The sequence below is a fragment of the Podarcis raffonei genome, chromosome 13, assembly GCF_027172205.1.
Source record: "Podarcis raffonei isolate rPodRaf1 chromosome 13, rPodRaf1.pri, whole genome shotgun sequence".
In the NCBI taxonomy this organism is placed as follows: Eukaryota; Metazoa; Chordata; class Lepidosauria; order Squamata; family Lacertidae; genus Podarcis; species Podarcis raffonei.
In genome coordinates, this window is record NC_070614.1 from 52,809,080 (window position 1) to 52,832,339 (window position 23,260).

Sequence of the window (23,260 nt, forward strand, 5' to 3'; positions counted from 1 at the left end):
ATTTCTATACCACCTTTGTGGGCTAAGCAGCACTTTATCCTGGTTGAAAGCAGTAGTAGGTGGGGCCTACACACACACACACACACACACACACACACACACACACACACACACACCGCTATTTCCTGTGAAAACAGAGACCAATATTCAGTTGTATCCAATTCAAGTCCTACTTATAGTAGACCCATTGAGATTAATGAAACTAGTATAGTCATGCTCATTAATTTCAGTGGGTCTGCTCTGTGTAGGGCTAGCATTGGCTGCAACCCTAAATAACTTAATTCCAGTTTCACTTCCCATTTTCTCCATGGACTTTTAAAAGTTTGTTTAAAAACAAACACTCCTTATTTTTCCTGACTCTGCAAAAGGCAAAAAGAGCTTAGTAAACCACAGGAGCATAATGCAAATAAAATCCATGCTCAGCTGAACTGCAAGCTCTGCTTTTCAAGTATTCAAAGCCTCCAACTTCAAAATGGAATTGCATCCAAAATTGGATGTATGCGGTTGCAAAATGCATGGACATTGTTTGCATATCTGCAAGGAACACAAGCCTGGCGGGGGAATAAATTCTCTCACTTCATCCCCCTCTTGGGGATGAATTGCCGCAAGTGAATGGACATATACTGATCTAGCTTCCCCCATTCCATGCAGCCTGCTGCCCTCCAGATATTTTGTACTACAACTCCCATTAGCCCCAGCCAGCTATGGGGCCTGGAGGAGGCTACTCTAGGAAAACTGGATACAATCTACTATGGGGAATTCCATCTTGTCTCAATGACTCTGTCCCCTCGCACTATGGAGAATTATCATCTTTCTAAAAAGGCTCATCCCATGGGGGAGTAAACCCCGCCCTCTTCAAAAGTCTCCGCCTCTGCTGGTGCCACTTTCTTCCTTACCTGTTTAATAATAATAATAATAATAATAATAATAATAATAATAATAATAATAATAATAATTTATTATTTATACCCCAACTGAATTCCAACTGGCTTCCAACTGAATATTAAAAACAATACAGCATTAGACATTAAAAACTTCCCTAAGGAGGGCTGCCTTCAGTTGTCTTTTAAAAGTAAAATAGTTGTTTATTGCCTTGACATCTGCTGGGAGGGCGTTCCACAGGGCAGGCGCCACTACTGAGAAGGCCCTCTGCCTGGTTCCCTGTAACCTTACTTCTTGCAATGAGGGAACTGCCAGAAGGCCCTCGGAGCTGGACCTCAGTGTCCGGGCAGAACGATGGGGGTGGAGATGCTCCTTCAGGTCTACTGGGCCTTTGAGGCCGTTTAGGGCTTTCAAGGTCAGCACCAACACTTTGAATTGTGCTCGGAAACGTACTGTTGATTTTCTTATTCTTTTATTCTTTCTCTTCCCACCTTCCTTCCTTCCCCACAGGTCTTGGCTTCAGCATTGCAGGTGGCGTTGGCAACCAGCACATCCCCGGCGACAATAGTATCTACGTCACCAAAATCATAGAGGGGGGTGCAGCCCACAAGGATGGGCGCCTGCAGATTGGGGACAAGATCCTGGCGGTAAGGATAGGTGGAGAAGGCCTGATGCCAGAGAGCAGCTGGGCCTGTTGGTCTGGTCCATACCCAGACTTCAGGAAAGGGAAGAAGGGGAGGGAAATCTGGGAGACCAGCATTCAAATCCCCGCTCAGTCATACTCAGGGTGACCTTGGGCCAGTCACAGTCTCCTCTCAGCCTAATCTACTGCACAGGGTTGTCGTAAGGAGAACCATGTACACCATGTTGAGCTACTTGGAGGAAGGTGGGATTTAAACGGAATAAATGGAATAAATAGCAAAAATAATTTAAATGGACTGAGTGGTTGCCTGGGTTTTTTCTGAGGGTAAACAGAAAATGAGGGGAGGGAGGGGGGTCTCGGAAGAACTCCAACCCCCAAAAGTGAAAAACACAACAGAGATGGCCAGTGGTTTTAAGTATTTAAGTGGGGTGCAGCCTTGGGGCTTGTCAAAAGGGGCCTAAAATATTAGACTGTTGAAAATGGTATACAATGCAAAACAAACTACCTCTCTGCACAAATCTGGGTAATTTGATTTGTTAGCTCTGGAAACCCACAGAATTCATTGAAGACCAAAACCTTGGTAAGCTGGATGGCCATTTTGTGACTCATTCCTAGCTGTCCTGTGTCTTGAGTTTCTTTGGCCCTGTGAATGTTTGACTGCCCCAATTCCGCATCTCACAGAAATACTTAATTATCTTCTTGTAGTGTCTATTTTTATTTATTTTTAGCAACCTAAGTAAAGAGGGCTGCTCTGCCTTATCCCATTGGAGTCATGAAGGTGTTATTTTTCTGCGGCCTAAACCTCTGTACAATACCCCACACTAGTAACTGGAGACTGGGTGTTGGGTGGGTAGGTTGATTTTGGGGAGAGGAGACGTGCAGTGAATAAAGCAGCCTTTGCTAATCTGGTCCCTTCCAGATGTTCTGGACTACAGCTCCAAGTCTGGGGTGATGGGAGTTGCAGTCCAAAACATCTGGAGGACACCAGTTTGGCAAAGGCAGATGCAAGGCATGTGATCAGCCAGACCTTGTGCAGGTTTGGAAGCAGAGAAGTTCCCCAGATCACTGAGCACTACTCCAGCCTGCAAATAGGAACCAGAGGACTGAAAGCCCACCCTTCTCCTTGAAATGCTACTTTTCTATAAGCAGGGATTATTGTTATATATGCTTTCCCATGCCCACACCTTGCCAGGTAAACAATGTGAGCCTTGAAGATGTTATGCACGAAGATGCCGTTGCAGCCCTGAAGAACACATACGATGTCGTGTACTTGAAGGTGGCCAAACCCACAAATGTTTACCTGAATGATTCTTACGCCCCGCCTGACATCACTTCCTGTGAGTGGTTTCCTGTTCTCCCTACTGTGTCTGTGTTTGGCTGTCTTGTGGAGAACCGGTTAAAAGGGAGTGTCAGTTCAGACATTGTCTGGGACACAACTGGATTTGATGGTGGAAGATTATCCTAAACCGAAGATGCTTGAAAAACTGTAGATTTTTGTGTTCCACACATTTCACATTTTTATTGCCACATTTGCAGTTATAAATACTGCTGGATTTTGGGTGATTTAGAAAGTTAGCAAATTGTTTAACGTACCATGTGGGACACAATCTGTTGTTGTCCAGCCTGATTTAAGAGCATTTCTCAATGTTGCGTTCATAACTTTGGTTTCACTGCCTTCCACTGTGCTGTTAAAGCTTTAATCTTTTTCTTTTTTCATGCCTTCTGACAGCCTATTCCCAGCATCTCGACAATGAAATTGGTCACCAGAGCTACCTGGGCACAGACTATCCACAAGCCATGACCCCCACCTCCCCTCGGAGGTACTCCCCCATCCCTAAGGAGCTGATGGGTGAGGAGGATATACCCAGGTAAGCTGTGCCCTTTCTGGCTCCTCCCTCTGGGCGTGGCTGTTCCAGTTTCCCATAGCACCACCAAGCAGCAGTTGCTGTTTGTGGTCCTGAAGAGCTTCTCTCTGTTGCCCAGTTTAAAGCTGCACCCTTCTTCCCCCATCACCTTGTGTGCATCTCATCCATCCTATATCCAGCTACTCAAGGCTGCCAGAGTTGTGAATATTTTGGCACAGGGTAGTAATGCAGCCAGATGCGGGTGGCGCTGTGGGTTAAACCACAGAGCCTAGGACTTGCTGATCAGAAGGTCGGCGGTTCGAATCCCTGCGACGGGGTGAGCTCCCGTTGCTCGGTCCCTGCTCCTGCCAGCCTAGCAGTTCGAAAGCACGTCAAGTGCAAGTAGATAAATAGGTATCGCTCCGGCGGGAAGGTAAACGGCGTTTCCATGCGCTGCTCTGGTTTGCCAGAAGTTGCTTAGTCCTGCTGGCCACATGACCCGGAAGCTGTATGCCGGCTCCCTCGGCCAGTAAATCGAGATGAGCGCCGCAACCCCAGAGTCGGCCACGACTGGACCTAATGGTCAGGGGTCCCTTTACCTTTACCTTACCTAGTAATGCAGCCAGCCCCCAACTTCCTCTTTCCTGTGGGGGTTGTGTAGGCCACAGTCCTGTCAGGCATTTGGAGTTGGTGGCTCGTTGCTGCCTGCCGCTGCATCCGCAGTCAGCAAGCTGCTTCCAGTTTCCCCCAATTACTCTCCTTCCTTCTGCAGGGAACCGCGTCGCATTGTCATTCACCGTGGCTCAACAGGGCTGGGCTTCAACATTGTTGGGGGTGAAGATGGCGAGGGAATCTTCATCTCTTTCATCCTGGCTGGGGGGCCGGCCGACCTCAGTGGGGAGCTCCGGAAAGGGGACCAGATCCTCTCGGTAAGAACCGTTCCTTATCCCTGCATTGGCAGGTGCCTGGTTGGAAGAGGCAATCGGCTGGTACCCTACGATTAAACCTAAATGATGCTCACCTCCCTTCATAAGAATTAAGATTAGCCCTGCTGGATCAGATCAAAGGCCCATCTAGTCCAGTTTTCCATAATGGACAACCAGGTGTTCCAAATGGAAGTCCATAACCAGGCCATGAGTGCAGTACCCATCTTCTGCTCACAACCCCAAGCAAACGGTTATTCAGAGACCAGCTCCCTCTTATCCTGAATGCAGCACATTGCCACCCTGGTTAGTAGCTGTTGATAGAATCAGAGATCTGTAGAGTTGGAAGGGACCACGAGGGTCGTTTAGTCCAGCCTCCTGTAATGCAGGAATATTTTGCCCTTTGTGGGGCTCTAACCCACGACCTTGAGGTTAAGAGTCTCATCCTCTGCCAACTGAGCTATCCCAGGGTTTTCTTCCTCCATGAATTTGTCTTTTAAAGCAATCTCCACATCTTGTGGTAGCAAAAGCCAGAGTTTTAACCCTGTGCTGTATGGAGACATCTTTCCTTTTGTCTCTCTTGAATCTTCCAACATTTAACTTTGTTTTATGATCCTGCTGGGTTCCTGTATTACAAAAGGAAAAAATTTCTCTCTGTCCACTTTGGTCTCCTCTGGACTTCCTTTTTATTCTGCATTCATGATTATTTGTGCTCATGATAGTATTGGGGTGATTTTTACACTCGATCCCACTTTCAGCATGGTATGTTCCTGCAAATGTTTTGGTGTGGACATGCTGCTTTCTTTCTAATTAGTTCATGTTCCATAACTTCCTCATGAAATTCTGTAAATTTTTATACCACAAATGTTCTGGTTTATTTTTTGTCCCATGTTTGGTCATGTTCACGCCATACATTGAAAGCACCGTGATACCACAGTGATAGCTTCCCCCAAAGAATCATGGGAGCTGTAGTTTGTTAAGGGTGCTGAGAGCTGTTAGGAGGCCCCTATACCCCTTGCAGAACTACAATTCCCAGATACAGAAAGGTAGCCGTGTTGGTCTGCCATAGTCAAAACAAATTCCCCCCCCCCCTTCCAGTAGCACCTTAAAGACCAACTAAGTTAGTTCTTGGTATGAGCTTTCGTGTGCATGCACACTTCTTCAGATACACTGAAACAGAAGTTGCCAGATCCTTCTATATAGTGAGAAGGTGGGGAGGGGTATTACTCAGAAGGGTGGTGGGAATGGGTGATTGGCAGATAGCTGTGATGAGCCTGTTGACGACTCTTAACGACTGCAATAGGTCTTACAGGAAAAAGCAAGGGGTGAGAAGGTGAAAAATGGCTTTGTCATGTATAATGAGATAAGAATCCAATGTCTTTGTTCAGACCAGGTCTCTCCATGGTTTTAAGTTTGGTAATGAGTTGCCAAACAATTCCCAGAGTTGTGGTTGTTAAAGCACTCTAGAGTTAAAGCACTCCAGATGGCAATAATAAAGTGGAATGATGTGTTGGTAGCCTGCTATAAATCCACTGCTAATTCTCTATTATCACAGCCATGACTTGTTGCAGGACCACCCCCCCCCCTGCAAAAAGCCACCACCAGCCTAAAGGGACATCTTTCCCACACTCTGAATAATGTTATATACCTCTATTATGTTCCCTCCTTTCCCCTTTTTCTAAGGCAAATAGCCTCAGATGTTGGCCCAGCCTCTTGATCATTTTGGGTGCTTTTTCCTTCCCAGGTCAACGGTGTGGACCTCAGGAACGCCACACACGAACAAGCAGCCATTGCTCTGAAAAACGCCGGCCAGACGGTCACCATCATTGCTCAGTACAAACCGGATGGTGAGTTCTGTTCTGCAGAAGCCCCTCCTGAGCGGGAAGAGATTTGTGTGTGTGTGAACTGCCTGGGAAATGGTCCTGTCGCTGCCAAGTGGGGTGGGGCAGTGGTGCCTGTTATCCAAGGAGCAATGTAAGGCGTGATGAAGATGTCCTAGGGGAGAATCCTCAGCATTTTCACCTTCAGGGATGAATGAATGGAGAGATTGCAAGGTTGCAAGGAAAGGTAGCCAAGGAACCACATGAGAGACAATTGGTGCCTGTTGATGGGAAAATGGAAAGACAGAAGGGTGGGAAGTTGGGTTGGTTGCAGGCACATGTAGGGCAAGGCCATGTGTGACAAAGGGAGGGGGCAGTCTGTAGGTACCGTATTTTTCGCTCTATAGGATGCACTTTCCCCCCTCCAAAATGAAGGGGAAATGTGTGTGCATCCTATGGAGCGAATGCAGGGGGGAGGCAGGCAGGAAAAGCCCCCAAAAGCCGCACACAAGCTCTGCACGGCTCTTGCGGGCTTTCCCGCGGCCAGTCAGTCCCTTCTCCCTCCTCATAGAAAAGCCCACCCTTAAAGGGTGCGCGGCTCCTGTGGGGTTTTGCGGGAGGTGGGGGTATTCCCTGCCGGAGAGGTTGCACGGGGCTAAAGAAGCCATAGCCCCGCTCAGCCTCCCCCAGCTGGAGAGGTTGCGTGCGGCTATGGCAGAAGCCAAGACAGGAGCGGGATGCATCGCTCTCCCTGTCTTGGCTTCTTTGCTCTTTGGGGCTGAGGGGCAGCGCTCCCCCCCCAGCCCCACAAGCTCGGGGAGCAGCAGAAGGCTGCGCGCCTTTCCGCTGCTCCCCGACCTGCTCTTTGAGGCTGGGGGGGGGGAGGGCTTCCCCCCGTCAGCCCCAAAGAGCAGGTCGAAAGGAACCTTCACTGAAGGTTGCCTTCACTGAAGCCTGGATAGCGAGAGGGGTTGGTGCGCACCGACCCCTCTCGCTCTCCAGGCTTCCAAGGTAGCCGCCTGAAAATGACTGAATGCACCTTGAACGGCGCCTTGTTTTAGAGGGGGAGAACAAGGGAAAAAACTTTCTCCCCCTCTCTGCGCAGCGCCTCCTGCCACTTTGCTGAAGGGGTGCTGGGCAGAGGGGGGGGGGTTCTTGTTCTCCCCCTCTAAAACAAGGTGCGTCCTATGGTCGGGTGCGTCCTATAGAGCGAAAAATATGGTAGGTGGGTAGGATTCAATGGGATTGAGAAGACTAAAGAGGTGCTGGAAGCTGCATGGCCCAGGTGAGCCCAATATGGTTGAGGTGAGAGGGAAACTGTGCAATGGGGTCTGTTCAGTGGTTTGTGGGGAGTTGGGGCCACATTCACACTGTGCATTTAAAGCGGTATCATGCCACTTTTAAGTTGTCATGGCTTCCCTCACCCCCCAAAGAATTCTGGGAGCTGTAGTTTGTTATGGGTGCTAAAAGGTGTTGGGAGACCTCTTTCCCCCTCACAAGGCTACCTTGGGAAGAGAGAGAGAGATTGTATAACCCCTCTGGCAACTGTAGCTCTTTGAGGGGAATGGATGGGGTGTCTCCTAACCATTTTTAGCACCCATAACAAATCACAGCGGCCAGAATCCTTTGGGAGAAGCAATGATTGCTTAAAGAGGTATCATAGTGCTTTAAATTGGTGGTTTGAGCTGTGGAGACTGGTGGAAGGTTTGGAAGACTGGGTTGTGGAGCTGGGTGGGCATGTGGGCAGTAGCTGAATTGAACTAGATGATTCTGTGAGGGAAGTTGAGTCACACTGACCCTCACCCTTTCTGTAACCACCCACTGCAGAGTACAGCCGCTTTGAAGCCAAGATCCACGACCTCCGGGAGCAGCTGATGAACAGCAGTTTGGGCTCAGGGACAGCATCGCTGCGGAGCAACCCCAAGAGGGGTTTCTACATCCGGTGAGATCACAGCTGCCTTCTCCTCAATAGCTTGGCCACCCCCTGCCCCCTGCTCCTGAATTACTAGTAGATTTTAGCATCTGAGCACCACCGCAGTCCATAATACTGCAGGTCCCTTTGAGTTTGATCTATGGGGGCTGGGTTCAAAAGCCATTTTCTTCCTTGGGCTCACTTTCTCCCACCTGTAAAATGGGAGCATGTCAGGGTTGTCTTACGGCTGGATAAGAACGATAAAGGGCTCTGTTCAGCTAGAGTTCCATATAAGCAATTATGAATTATGATAACCTCTTTCCTTTGAAACAGAGAGGCATTTTAACCACAACCATCCCTTTTATGTTGTTTCTGAGTCTGAAACCTATAGCCAGACTTAGTGTCTCTTTATGTCCAGGGTTGGAAAATAGTATAGCCCTGCTGATGTTGCTGGACTACAACTCCCATCTTTCCTGACCCTGGTCTGTGCTGATGGGAGTTGGAGTGTTCCAACAACTTCTGATTGACCACAGATTAGCCCTCCATAAAGTAAGTACAGTGGTACCTCGGGTTAAGTACTTAATTCATTCCGGAGGTCCGTTCTTAACCTGAAACTGTACTTAACCAGAAGCACCACTTTAGCTAATGGGACCTCCCGCTGCCGCCGCGCTGCCGGAGCACTGTTTCTGTTCTTATCCTGAAGCAAAGTTCTTAACCCGAGGTACTATTTCTGGGTTAGCGGAGTCTGTAACCTGAAGTGTTTGTAACCTGAAGCATATGTAACCCGAGGTACCACTGTACTGCAAATATCCCCAGGCCACCCAAGCAATTCTGTCAATGCAGAAAATGTTCCCTTTCAGAATTTACATACCGTGGATCAGCTGTTGCCCACCCTTTTGGACTAGTGGGCACATTTCAAATTTTGGGAGAGTGCTGGGGGTGCCAATCACAAAGTGGCTTCCAGGGGGTATGACATAACACAAAATGGCTGCCATTGAGAACGTGGCATAATGCAGAATTAGAGAGACAACAACCACCCCAGGCAACCTTATGCAGGAATCAGCTATGTCCTGATTGTGGACACTTAAAACAATACAGTACCTCTTTAAACCCTCATGGTTTGCCCCAAAGCATCCTGGGAAGTGCGGTTTGTTAAAGGTGGTGAGGGTTGTAAGGAGACCCTCATTCTCCTCCAATAGCAGCAATTCACAGAGTTCCCCATGAAGAGAGATTGACTGTTAAACCACTCTGATCTGAAGAGGAGGATAGGTGGGGAATCTCCTAACAATTCTCACCAACCTCAAAGAACCAAAGCGCTCATAATTTGTCAGGGTCTGCCATGACTGTTTAAATTAGCTTCAGACTGCATTAATAATAATAATAATAATAATAATAATAATAATAATAATAATAATTTATTATTTATACCCCGCCCATCTGGCTGAGTCTCCCCAGCCACTCTGGGCGGCTCCCAATCAAGTGTTAAAAACAGTACAGCATTAAATATTATAAGCTTCCCTAAACAGGGCTGCCTTCAGATGTCTTTTAAAGAGAAGATAGCTGCTTATTTCCTTCACATCTGATGGGAGGGAGTTCCACAGGGTGGACGTCATTACCGAGAAGGCCCTCTGCCTGGTTCCTTGTAACCTCACTTCTCGCAATGAGGGAACCGCCAGAAGGCCCTCGGCGCTGGACCTCAGTGTCCGGGTAGAATGATGGGGGTGGAGACGCTCCTTCAGGTCTACTGGGCCTTTGAGGCTGTTTAGGGCTTTCAAGGTCAGCACCAACACTTTGAATTGTGCTCGGAAACGTACTGGGAGCCAATGTAGGTCTTTCAAGACCGGTGTTATGTGGTCTCCCAGTCCCCAGTCTAGCTGCCGCATTCTGGACCAGCTGTAGTTTCCGGGTCACCTTCAAAGGTAGCCCCACGTAGAGCGCGTTGCAGTAGTTAAAAACAATACAGCATTAAATATTAAAAACTTCCCTAAACAGGGCTGCCTTCAGATGTCTTTAAAAATAGGATAACTGCTTATTTCCTTGACATCTGAAGGGAGGGAGTTCCACAGGGTGGGTGCCACTACCGAGAAGGCCCTCTGTCTGGTTCCCTGTAGCCTCACTTCTCGCAATGAGGGAACCGCCAGAAGGCCCTCAGCGCATGGTGTAAATGTGACCCCAGCCCAGAAGGCTCTGGCTGCACCTCCTATTGGGTCTCCCTGCCTTCTGCCCCACCATTTCCAATGGGCACCAGCTCCCACTGCTCCTGTGTTGACCCCCGGCCAACCTCCTCTCCCTCCCAACTCCCAGGGCGCTCTTTGACTATGATAAGACCAAGGACTGCGGTTTCCTGAGCCAAGCGCTGAGCTTCCATTTTGGCGACGTCCTGCACGTGATTGACGCTTCCGACGAGGAGTGGTGGCAGGCGCGGCGCGTCCATCCGGATGGCGACAGCGATGAGATTGGCTTCATCCCCAGCAAAAGGCGGTATGTGTGAAGGGGTCTTGGCAGTTGGGGGCGGGATCAGAGGGAAGCTGTTTGTGTCACTGCCCTAAGCCTCCGCCCTCTGTTTGTGTCTTTCTCTCGCAGGGTCGAGCGACGGGAATGGACACGGCTAAAAGCAAAGGTAACTCACGCTCCATCCCTCTCTTGTTTGTGGAAGCTGAAAAAGGCACTCTTGTGTGCGTGTGTGAAAGAGGGAGAACTTCATCCTGATGAAAAAGGTTCCCACTTGCACCCCAATGTGCAAGTATGCTTCACCTTCTCACACACACAGCGGGCGCCATTTCAACACAAGGCAGATCCCCACATGCAGGGAACTGGACCTGCCAATCAACTCTCTTGTCTCCATCCCTAAACTCTAGGCCAGCCTTCCACAATTTCTCACCCTCCACCATGGGCATAGCCAGGATTTTTGTTAGAGGGGGAGTAGAACCTCAGATTTGTATTGATTTGTATTGATTTAGAAGGGGCAGCTTCATTTCCGTGCGCTGCTCTGGTTCGCCAGAAGCGGCTTAGTCCTGCTGGCCACATGACCCGGAAGCTGTACGCCGGCTCCCTCGGCCAATAAAGAGAGATGAGTGCCGCAACCCCAGAGTCGGTCACGACTGGACCTAATGGTCAGGGGTCACTTTACCTTTACCTAGGAGGGGCAGCTACCCTCCTGCCCCCCGGCTATGCCCATGCTTCACATATATTTTGGACTACAGCCCATTTTAGCCCCACCATCCTACGGCCGCGCAGACTGTGGAGGATGGGAGTTGTAATCCAAAGCAGCTGGAAGTTACCAGGTTAGAGAAGACTGGGCTAACCAAATTCCCTTCCCCTCCCACTGTTGTACCCAAATGACTGGCATTCTGAAGAGTGGTGTGTGTTTTGCCTGGAGAAGAGTTAAGGGGCGTCATGATGACCACACATTTGAGGGGCACATCTTGGAAGGATCATAGCTCAGGAGTAGAGAATCTGCTTCGCCTGCCAAAGGTGCCAGGTTCAGTCCCGGACAGCATCTCCAGGTAGGGCCTGAGAATGCCCTTGGCCTGAAATGCTGAAGAGCCTCTCCCAGTCCGTGTGGACACTACTGAGCTAGATGGACCAGTGGTCAGATTCAGTAGAAATCTTTTTTTCCACGCATCTTTTTCTGTGGCTCCAGATTGTAGGACCTGAATCAGCCTCTTAGGAAGGGGATTTTTGGCTTAACATTGGGCAGAACTTCCTGGTTATATGGCTGGTTTGACAGTGAAACAGACTGCCTCACAAGGTGGCAGATTCTCCTTTGTGAAGAAGTTTTCAAAGAGAGGCTCGAGTAGAGAGGTTGGGCTAGATGACCCTCGAGGCCCCTCCCAACTTTGTGCTCCTGCAGGAAGTACGTTTCCTCCATCAATTGGTTTAATCCAGTTTTCAAGCTATCCAATTTGGGGGCCATGGATGCCTCTTTTAGGAGCAGATCCCATAAGCAAGTTAAGGCACAGTGTAAGGGACGTGTTTCTTTGTCCTGAATCCGCTGCCAGTTTCTTCAGATAACCTTGAGCTCCATTGTGGAGTTCCTGTGTTTGTGTTACATAACAAAAATGGAGATTCAGCACTTGCATGAATTATGGAAATGAAATAGTTATGTCATTATCCCCCTGCTTCTCAGCCCCCCAAAAGTCTCCCAGGGCAGCTTACAAATGCCATTTGTTTATTTTGTCTAAGTTACAAGGGCCTTGCTTTTCCACTCCTGTTCATCCTGGGGGTGGTCCCCACAGTCAACGTGAGCTACTTTTGTAGTGTTTGTTCTGACCCTAAAATTTCCTGGCTTCCCTCTGGAGGCTGAGATAAGAGCCCCACACCATCTCCCTGTTTGGTAACTCTTGCACTTAAACACAGGGGTGGGGGTGCTTCTGCTGGTGCCCCCTATACTGACAGAAATTCCAAGGCTAATTGGTTTCCCCCTCTGTCTCTTCTTTCTTTCTTTCTTTTTCTCCTTCCAGGATCGGGTGTCGGGATCGGGCTCTCAAGGTGGGTGTCTGTCTCTTGGCTGCCCATCCCCAACTTGGATGTTTTGCCCTACTACTTCCATTGGCCCCTAGCACCATCATCTGCCCATACTGACTGGGGACTGATGGGAATTGTAGTCCAAAACAGCTGTAGGGCACCAGGTTGAGGAAAGATGCTCCAGGCCTTCCTCTTCACTCTTTCCCTCACCCCAAACCTGTCCTTTGAGAAATCCACAAGAGTGGGAGATTTCCCCCCCTTTCCTTTCTCCCTTCTCTCTCCACACCATTTTATTTATTTCTACTTTTATATATCAGGGCCTTTCCTCCAAGGAACTTGAAGTGGCATGTGCAGTTCTTCCCCCTTTCCCATATGATCCTCACAAGAACCCTGTGAGGTAGATTTGACTGAGAGACAGTGAGTGGCCCAAAGCCACCCAGTCAGCTTCATGGCCGAGGGGGGATTTCAACCATGGTTCTCCTAAACTGACACTCTGGCTCTAAACTTGCCACTATTTCCCTGTTGCTCTAGAGCAGCCTTCCCAAACCTGACACCCTCCAGATGGGTTTTGGACTACAATTCCTATCAGCCCCTCGTGTCATTTTGCTGTGCTGGCTGGGGTCTGCTGAGAACTGAACCCCAAACATTTGGAGGTCACCAGTTTGGGGAAGGCCCTTTGTAGTTTGCTGTTTTCCCTGTTAAGGAGCAGTTGTTCTGGGGCTTGGGTTGAACAGGTTGTACTTAACAGCCTCCTTCTTTCCCTTCCAGGTCGAGAAGATGCTGTCTTGAGCTATGAAACCGTTGTACAAATGGAAGGTGAGAACCCTAACCCTACCCTTCCTCAGCCCTGAATTACGTTATTATTGATGTTGTTGTTTGTACAATGAGGAAGGCTCAGAAGCTCACCATTGCTTTGTGGTTGGTTGTAACCAACTGATTGTTTCAATTTCCCTTTTTTGAGTTGTGTTCACCACCAGCACAGACCATTTCCCATTTCTTTGGGTTTTTCCACCCCTAGTTCACTACGCTCGACCCATCATTATCCTGGGCCCCACTAAGGACCGAGTCAACGATGACCTCCTCTCGGAGTTCCCTGACAAATTTGGCTCCTGTGTCCCACGTGAGTCTGACGGGGTCCCTATCCCTGCCCCAAGATAAAAATATGGGGGGGGGGAAGGATTTCTGCTTCAGGAGGAGGCCTTGGCTGGGGCTACTCTTGCTCCGCTGTGCTTGACGGAGACTCCCCACTCCCGCTTCTGCAGACACCACTCGGCCGAAACGGGAGTATGAAGTGGATGGCCGGGACTACCATTTTGTTGCCTCACGGGAGAAGATGGAGAAGGACATTCAGAGCCACAAGTTCATCGAGGCCGGCCAGTACAACAGCCACCTGTACGGGACGAGCGTCCAGTCAGTGCGCGAGGTGGCTGAGCAGGTAGGCCGGAATTGGAGAGTCGAAGAATCACACAAATGCCAGAGTTTTTGAGAAATCATTCCATGGTAAAGCGCCTGCTTTGCATGCAGAATGTCCAAAGTTCAGTCCCCAGCAGGGACTGTGAGAGACTCCTACCTGATGCTGGGGAAAGCAACTCAGCATAGACAGTATTGAACTAGATAGACCACTGACTGAGTAGGCAACTTCCTGAGTCTTCCTCCCCCTAACAGAAAGGTTTGGACAAAGCAAGCAGGGAGAGGTTACCAAAACTCAAGGTAAAGGTAAAGGTACCCCTGACCATTAGGTCCAGTTGTGGCCGACTCTGGGGTTGCGGCGCTCATCTCGCTTTACTGACCGAGGGAGCCAGCGTCCAGCTTCTGGGTCATGTGGCCAGCATGATTAAGCCACTTCTGGCGAACCAGAGCAGCGCACGGAAACGCCGTTTACCTTCCCGCCGGAGCGGTACCTATTTATCTACTTGCACTTTGACGTGCTTTCGAACTGCTAGGTTGGCAGGAGCAGGGACTGAGCAACGGGAGCTCACCCCATGGCGGGGATTCGAACCGCCGACCGTCTGATCGGCAAGTCCTAGGCTCTGTGGTTTAACCCACAGCACCACCCACGTCCCTAGATCTAGACAATATTGAACTAGATAGTCTAGACAATATTGAACTAGATAGACCACAATATCTAGACAATATCTAGACAATCTAGATAGACCACAATATCTAGACAATATTGAACTAGATAGACCACTGACTGAGTAGGCAACTTCCTGGGTCTTCCTGCCCCTCACAGAAAGGTTTGGACAAAGCAAGCAGGGAGAGGTTACCAAAACTCAAGAGTCCATTGATATTTAGATGCTCTCCAGCAGCACGCAGCCAGGGTCTTGCTCATTGCTAATGCACCCGACTCAAATTACCCCCTTCCCCTGTTTGACTGGGTCTCTGGGGGCTGGTTGTTATAGGAGGGGGTAGCAGAGGATCCCTGAAGGTTGACATCCACAATATGCTGCGTATATCCCCTCAATTGTGCATGGGCAGGGGAGGGGACAGAATAAGCAATTGTCCTGCCAGTGGAGTGGACATTTTTGGCAGGCGGAAGCGATTGGGGAGGCCATGGGATAGCTGTGGCTTTGCGTGACCAGCGGGGGCAGAAGTGGAATACAAATTGGTGTTGAAACCTCTTGACCACATTTCTCTCTCCCCGCCCAGGGCAAGCACTGCATTTTGGACGTTTCGGCCAATGCCGTGCGGAGGCTGCAGGCAGCTCAACTTCACCCCATCGCCGTTTTTATCCGGCCACGCTCCCTCGAGAATGTTCTGTGAGTGGCCCCCCGGGGTGGACAGGGGCTGTGGAATGGGGGGCGGGGGCAGGAGGGTGTCCACACGTCGCTTGTCCCACACCTAGGAAGTGGGGGGGGGGCTAAGAGGTTTTCTGCTTGCCCCCTGCTTCCTGAGTACGGGTACTCTGAGCAGTTTTCCATTTGCCCCGCTGCTTTCACCAAGGAAACCCCACTCTTGACCACTGAATCAGAGGCGACATTAATCTGTGGAAAACCCGATAGAGTTTTGTTCCAGTTCAATGGTAAGAAGCAGGTTTTCCCAGGGAAAAGTGGTGTGACAAGCAGAAGTGGTGTTTGAGCCCTCTGTTGCCATCTTTGCCTTGGTTTTTTGGTCTGCGAGGGCCAGGAGGGTGTAAGATATTGCACAAAGGTTGGAGTGTGCAAGGGGATGGGATGTGGCCTGAGATCAGCCAAAGCTTTCATTTATCATTCACCATTTATTTACTTAAGGCATTTACCGTATTTTCCCGCGTATAAGACGACTGGGCGTATAAGACAACCCCCCAACTTTTCCAGTTAAAATATAGAGTTTGGGATATACTTGCCGTATAAGACTACCCCTCTTCCAATGCACACCAAATAAAAATTAAAAAACCAGTCCCCAGTCTGGGTTGGAAATCAACTCCACTTCCCAGTGGCTGGGGGCTTCTGGGGCCAATTTTCAAGCGTATTTCTGCTTCATCTAGAGAGCTTGGTGTCCTCTGATTTAATTTGCTGTCATTTTATCCTTTGGTGGGGAGTTGCTGCAGGAGCTGCTGCTGTAGCCGGCTTTTGAGAAGATTTTCCTGGGTTAAAAAGTAGTCTTATACGCCAGAAAATACAGTATATGCTGCTTAACCATGAAGCTCGCTGGGTGACCCTGGCTCAGCCACTGCCTCTTAGTGTTTCCCTGCCTCACAAGGTTGTTGTGGGGATTAAATGAGGAAGACAGAGAAAACCATGTACATCACATTGAGCTCCTTGCAGGAAAAGTGGGATAAGTAAATGCAATAAATAAATGAAATTTATCCTTAGCATTTCTAAGCAGCACCTAGCAAGACGATCTCCTCTGAGCCTTTGAGGAATGACAAAGTTGTTCAGGGGCTTTTAAGTCTTTGTTTTAAAAAGAGAAGACAACAAAGGGTACTCCCATGCTGTCACTATTTTTGGGTGGGATTCAATCACAGACCAGCAAATTCAGGTTGCACAATTATTGGCAAGGTCTTGTGCAACAAACCTGCTCTCCTCTACCCCACCCTTCCTCCCTCCAAAAATATATATAGGTGTTTTTCTATAGGGGATGTGGTGGGTGCTTTGAAACAACCTCCCTGCAAACAAATCAGAATGAATGCTCATTCGAAAGGAAAGGCTCAGTGATAGAGCATTTGCTTTGGATGCGAAAGGTTGAATCCCCGACAACATTTCCAAGTAGGGCCAGGAGAGACTCCCTGCTGTAAACCCTGGAGAGCCAGTCTTGGCAGCAGCTGGCTGGGGCTGATGGGAGTTGTAGTCCCAAACTGCTGGAGGGCACCACCTTGGGAAAGGCCGGAATGGATGCATTAATGGAAGCAGGCAAGGGATAGCCGTTGTGATGTCTAAAGAGAACCTCCAGATATATCCTGTGAACCCCAGGGGAGCAGCCACTACGGAGGGTTTTTCCCCCTTCATGTCCTATTTAGTGATATTTACAGAAGCATCTGGTTAGCCACAGGGTGGGAACGAGGCTGTCCCAAGCTGGTTCCCCAAATAACAGAAGCAGGTGTGTGTACACACACACATGCACACACACACACACTGTGTGTGCACACCCAAAGCACAGGGGGGAAACCCAGCAGAATACAGGCATGTGGAAGAGACAGCTTTGGGGTTGCACAATCTTCATCATCACTTTGTGTCCTCCTTTTCCCCCCTTCCTTCTTCTCCAGAGAAATTAACAAGCGGATAACGGAGGAGCAGGCGCGGAAAGCCTTCGACAGAGCTACAAAACTGGAGCAGGAATTTACAGAGTGCTTCTCGGGTAGGTCACCTCCTGCCCCCTCTTGCTTTCCGTACATCAGCCCTGGGCACAATTCACAGAAGGCTTAAGTCGGTGGAGGTGGGGGAAGGGTAGCCTCAGGCTGCTTTTGGAGTTTTCAGAGAAGGGAAGTAGCTCATTGGTGAAAGCGTCTGCCTTGTGTGCAGAAAGTCCCAGATTTAATCCCTGACAGTATCTCCAGGTAAGAGTTGGGAATGTCCACTACCTGGAAGTCTGGAGTGCCACTGCTGCCAGTCACTGTGCACATCAGAACATGGGGAGAACCCTGCAGCTGGAACAGCTCAAAGGGGAACCATTTAGTCCAGCACTCGGTTCTCAAAAGTGGCCAACCATGGGAAAACCACAAGCAGGACCGGAGCACAACAGCACCCTCCTTACCTGTGGTTGCCAGCGTGCATAGCCATTATGATTAGTAACCAGTAGCGGCCACTGTGGTCTAAACCACAGAGCCTAGGGCTTGCCGATCAGAAAGTCAGCGGTTCGAATCCCCGCAGCGACGGGGTGAGCTCCCGTTGCTCGGTCCCTGCTCCTGCCCACCTAGCAGTTCGAAAGCACATCAAAGCGCAAGTAGGTAAATAGGTACCACTCCAGTGGTAAGGTATACGGCGTTTCCGTGCGCTGCTCTGATTTGCCAGAAGTGGCTTAGTCATGCTGGCCACATGACCCAGAAAAACTGTCTGCGGACAAACACCGGCTCCCTCGGCCAGTAAAGCGAGATGAGCGCCACAACCCCAGAGTCGTTCACGACTGGACTTAACTGTCAGGGGTCCTTTACCTTTACCTTTTAGCAGCCTCATCCTCCAGTGTACCTATGATTTCCTCCTATTGGAAGGAGCTTCAGCAGCTATCCAGTTCCTTCCTGCCGCAGGATTTTGGGGCATACAATTCATGCAGGTGGGCTTGACTTGCATAATCCAGGTGTGTCCCTTAACCAAGGCCACTGTGTGGGCTTCAAGGATGGGCAGGAGCCAACATCTGACAAAGTCGGCTATAGCCCACGAAAGCTTATGCCACAACAGTTTTGTTAATCTTTAAGGTGCCGCAAGACTCTTGATGCACCCAGGCCAGAGCAGAGATGTTGGGGCCAACTGGCACGAGGCCTAATCCGAGTCCCCTGGTAGAGGCAAAGGGGGACCCTTTGGCCTACATTTCCCATGTGGTGGGCCTATAACCTGCTCTGCTACAACAGGCATTCTGGGAATCCCCTCTTGCCAGGAGCTGAATATCAGCTGCTGAGAGCCACAGGAGAGGAGAGAGTGGTGCTTTGCTCAGGTCCTGCCTCCTGTCTTCCCATCAAAGCATCTTCTTGGCCACTGTAAGAACAGAATGCTGGACTCGATGTGCCATTGGCCTGACCCAGCAGGGCTCTTAGATCCCGGAAATATCCTCAAGATCCCGGAATGAGCCCCTGGCCTGGTTCAGCAGCCAGCCTCTTCTCAATGTTCTTACTAACTGATCTCTCGGGTTCTAAAAGCAACCCCAGACTCTCTCTCTTTGACACACTCACCCCCTGCCATCTTCTTCTTTCCCCGCAGCCATTGTAGAAGGAGACAGCTTCGAAGAGATCTACCACAAGATCAAAAGAATCATTGAGGAGCTCTCCGGCCCGTACATTTGGATCCCGGCTCGCGAGAGACTTTAGGAGCTTAATGTGAACTGATATTTCCCGGAAGGGATGGCAAAACCAACCACCACCGAATCTGCGACAGAGCTGTCCTCTCTGGAGAGGGGGACCGACTCTTGTCTCTTGCCACTGAACTTAGCTGTTTGGTTAATATTTTGGGGATGGGTGGGGATGTCTTGGGACAGGCTTCTTTCGTTTCTTCCGTTGACTCTTTAATCTTCTCAATTTTTGTTTTCCTTTTTCCTTTCTTTTTTCTTTTCTTCTTCTTGCGTGATCCGGCTCCCCCGCCCCGAATCCTGATTCAAAACCGCTCCCGTTTTAATTTCTGCAGCAAATGTGGGGCTTTCTTCCATCCCCAACAGCGCTAGCGCATGCATGCTGTCATTTGGGGGGGCAGGTGGTGGCACAGGGGAAGAATGGGGGTGTTCTTAGATTCTGGTCTGTTTCGTTTTACAAGCAGCAAGGCGGAGGGGAGGCACACGCAGACTCTGAACTCGGAGAGAGAAAGACTGAAACAAACTTATTGTGGGAGAGAAGAGAGAGATATTTTTTAAGAAAAACTTTCTGCAAATGGAAGCCACTTTTGATGAGTTTACTTTCCAGGACTCCCACCCCTTTTTTCCCAGTGATTCAGAAGAAAAGAAGGCATTGTTGCTGAGGAGTTTTAAAGTTCCCTGATTGTGGTTTGATCATTAGAGCAGAGAAGAGGGATGGGGATTCCGGAGGGTTTTTTAAATTTTGGAAGGAGGAGCAACACTGCACACTCGTTAAAAGAATCAAAACAAATTTACCAAGCTAAGTTTTCTGCGGTTTAAAAAAATAAAAAACCTGACTATTTTCCCCTTGGAAGGAAACAAGATACCTTTTTCCGTTCCTTCCCTCTTTTGTTTTGGCTGAATAATATTCTACGATTGAAACAAGCACAGACCCAGGACTGATGAATCCAAGATAATCCTCGCTTGCAAGAATGGCCTGATGACGACGATGACTTTGGGATATAATATATCTATATCTATATATCTCTATATAGATAGATATATATTATTTTCAGTTGACTTTTTCTCTCTTTTTGATTTTCTCTTTCATTTCGTTCTGTTTTTTTCCTCTTCAGTGCATGAAGTTTACTTTTGTGGCTTCAAAATTTAGCAGAAAAAGGATAACAAAAAATAATAATAACAATAATCATGGAACCATTTTTGCTAATCCAGCAATCTATATTTTTCTTTCTGGGGGAGGGAGAGGAGAGAGAAAAAAAGAAGAGAAAGGTTGGGGGAAAAAAGGGAAATAGAGTTTTTTTGATGTCCTGTGACTATTTTTTGGGGTCATATCAAGTATTTTGGTGCGGCTGTGCGTGATGTATGAAAAAAAAATACACAGAGGAGAACAGTTTTAGTGGGTGGGAGATATATTTCGGAGGGCTGTTTTAAGTTCACTTTGAAGATTTTAATTTCCAAATCTAATGGATTAATTATTATTTTTTGTATATAAAGAAAAAAACAGAGATTGGACTTGGGGGTTGGGGGAGTTGGAGATATTTAGCCCCCAACCCCGCTGCTCCAGCCACGGCTGGCCCCCGGCAAGACACAAAACTCTCCAAAGGTTAGCCTGTCGGGGGTAGGAGGAAGGTGCCGGGTCAAACTTGTACTCTAGGAAGGAAGAGCTGCTGGTGTGTCAGTGGAGAAGTTTATTTCTGTAGCTGCCGGGAAGTTAAGCAACACAGATTCTGCTCCAAACACTTGAACTAAGCTTTCGCTCGAACCGGGTTCTCCCCTGCCCCACCCTCCAAAAGCAAGCCTCACCCTAACCGTTCATAGAAATAATTTTTAAAATGACAGGGGTTGAATCTGACATTTTAATTATGCCTGAAAAGCATATGTTGGACCTGGTCCAAATTTCCAAAGGCTGGCTACCACCCCACCCCCACCCCGCCCAAGGAGCGCAAATGTCTTTTTTTAACAACCGCTGAATTGAGGCAAAAAACAAGGATAATCTACAGAAAACAAAGGGAAAGATGCAGCTGGAATGGAGGGACAGAGCACAAGGATACCAGTGTGCTTGGAGGGGGGTGGGGCATCCCAGGGCTGTGTTTGCCCCCCCCCAAAGTCGCCCCAGCTCACACGACTAAATATGCCAATTCACCCACAGGCCAGTGGGGTAAAGCTGGGGGGGGGGGGCGTTTACTCTGGGGAAACTGCCCATCCATGGCAAGATGGCGGCTGGCAGATGTGGCCTCTGATCCTGGTTTAAACAGTTTGATCTGGCCCTCTGCGCCCCCTCTTCAGGCCCTTCTAAAAAGTGTGCCGTTTCAAGCAGGGCAGCCCAGGCTCCTGAACTCCCTGGGTTTTCCAAGAGGGCCCAGAAGGGATCGGACACTTTGCGTCTCTTCTCCTTGCCCCCCCCCCCAGTAACGCTCGCTGAACACAATGGGTGCCTCCCGTCACACTGATTTGTTAAGGGCTTTCCTCCCAAGGGAATGGGGTTCCTGGTGCCAACCCCCTCCCCCCCCCAAAAAAACACCAGTGTGTTGGCATGGAAGGGGTTGGTCAGACGCAAAAGGTTCTTCCCCCTCCCCTGGGGCATTATTTAAAAAAACAAAACAGGATGTAATTGGAGGTTGTTTCTTGCTGGGGGCCACGTGAAGTTTGTTTGGGGTGGGCGGGTGGGTGGGGAGATATAAGAGTATTTTGCATAGAAATATTATCGCCTTCGGCAACGAATAATTAAAAACCAATGAAAAACCCATGTGCTTGTGTGGCTGTGTGGTTTGCTTCGGGCGGGGAAGAGGAGGAATAGTTGTGTTAACTTCAGAATCACTTCTGTTTTCTTCCTAAATACCAGGGGTGGCCAACTCCCAAGAGACTGCGATCTACTCACAGAGTTAAGGACTGGCAGTTATCTACTCCCTTTTTGGAGGTTCAGGTCAAAGTTGTTGAGCAATTTTTAGGGTGGACGTGGGTGGCGCTGTGGTCTAAACCACAGAGCCTAGGACTTGCCGATCAGAAGGTCGGCGGTTCGAATCCCCGTGACAGAGTGAGCTCTCGTTGCTCGGTCCCTGCTCCTGCCAACCTAGCAGTTCGAAAGCATGTCAAAGTGCAAGTAGATAAATACGTACCGCTCTGGCAGGAAGGTAAATGGCGTTTCCGTGCGCTGCTCTGGTTCGCCAGAAGCGGCTTAGTCCTGCTGGCCCCATGACCCAGAAGCTGTACGCCGGTTCCCTCGGCCAGTAAAGCGAGATGAGCGCTGCAACCCCAGAGTTGGCCACGACTGGACCTAATGGTCAGGTGACCCTTTACCTTAAACCACATTTTTTGGGGGTGCATGGCATTAGCATTGAGCTTTATTTAGGGGAGCCAAACTGGGGTAGCCAGTAATCTACCACAGACATCAACCGGTACATCACAATCTACCTATTGGACATTCCTGCTATATACATAAGAATGTAAGGTGTCATCACGCTCTGCAATTTGCATGGCTGCCACTAGGTGGCCACACCAACTGCAGCATGCGGGATAGCAGGCTGGTCCAGGGGAACTGTGGCTCCCTCCATTAAATGGGCTTGCAACAATGTTGAGGGTGGGTTTAATTTACACCATAGTTTTGCAAGGTGCTGTGTGGAGCACTCCTCCCCACCTCAGTGCCTACAATGAAATTTTACAGGGGGCAGGAAAAGGCCCTTCACACAGTCGTGCAGTGTGACGCGTACAATAATAGCGAACTCAAGTTCTCAGTGCCAATGGCCACTGTCATCCCAGTGGGACCTCTGGAAAACAAGAACATAGGAAGAGTCCTGCCGCTGGATCAGGCCACAGGTGATGCATCTTCTCATGGTGGCCACCCAGGTGTTCCAGGTATTCAGAGGGATGCAGCTTTTGAATGTGAAGGTGTGAGACGGGTGTCAGGGGTGTATGTGCTGCTGCTGCTGCTGCTGCTGGGACTTGTAGTCCAAAACATCTGGGGGCCCCAGGTTTGGAATGGTTGGTGTATATGAAGATCAATAAATAACCGTATTTGCCTTCTCTCACTTAAAAATGAAAGCCGGGCCCTTTTGCATCCCAAACAAAGAAGGCGGTAGGATCCAAATAAACTTTTTTGTGCACTTAATTTCACTTATTTTGAAGAAAATGGGGGGGAAATCGCTCCTGACCCTGATCGGCTTTTTTGAAAGCCGAAAATGCAGTCCTTCCCTGGAGAGAGAGCAAAAGTATGTTGACAGTGCAAAGATCAGTGGAGGGGGCCTGGAGAAGGTTGGCGGAAGGGGGCCGAGGGAGTCGGTGCATAGCGCTTGTGGGAGACGCTGGACAGCCGAAAAAAGGAAACGGAAGGACCCGCTTTGTAGGGTCTGCTCCACAAA

At 49.2% G+C, this 23,260-nt stretch overlaps 1 protein-coding gene across 16 annotated transcripts in view; it reads left to right on the forward strand.

The window, feature by feature from the left end:
- DLG4 (discs large MAGUK scaffold protein 4) overlaps positions 1 to 21,308 on the forward strand; it is a 131,600-nt gene extending 110,292 nt beyond the window's left edge. For all 16 annotated transcript variants that reach the window (XM_053362193.1, XM_053362192.1, XM_053362198.1 and 13 more), the window contains 15 exons: positions 1,393 to 1,529; positions 2,718 to 2,862; positions 3,255 to 3,393; positions 4,142 to 4,298; positions 6,037 to 6,139; positions 7,940 to 8,054; positions 10,329 to 10,505; positions 10,608 to 10,644; positions 12,488 to 12,515; positions 13,260 to 13,307; positions 13,510 to 13,611; positions 13,754 to 13,926; positions 15,141 to 15,250; positions 17,176 to 17,267; positions 18,821 to 21,308. In XM_053362193.1, the coding sequence (XP_053218168.1) occupies positions 1,393 to 1,529; positions 2,718 to 2,862; positions 3,255 to 3,393; positions 4,142 to 4,298; positions 6,037 to 6,139; positions 7,940 to 8,054; positions 10,329 to 10,505; positions 10,608 to 10,644; positions 12,488 to 12,515; positions 13,260 to 13,307; positions 13,510 to 13,611; positions 13,754 to 13,926; positions 15,141 to 15,250; positions 17,176 to 17,267; positions 18,821 to 18,927 (1,670 nt within the window). In that variant the 3' untranslated portion in view covers positions 18,928 to 21,308. The remainder of the gene's footprint in view (positions 1 to 1,392; positions 1,530 to 2,717; positions 2,863 to 3,254; positions 3,394 to 4,141; positions 4,299 to 6,036; positions 6,140 to 7,939; positions 8,055 to 10,328; positions 10,506 to 10,607; positions 10,645 to 12,487; positions 12,516 to 13,259; positions 13,308 to 13,509; positions 13,612 to 13,753; positions 13,927 to 15,140; positions 15,251 to 17,175; positions 17,268 to 18,820) is intronic.
- Positions 21,309 to 23,260: the final 1,952 nt, after the last annotated feature.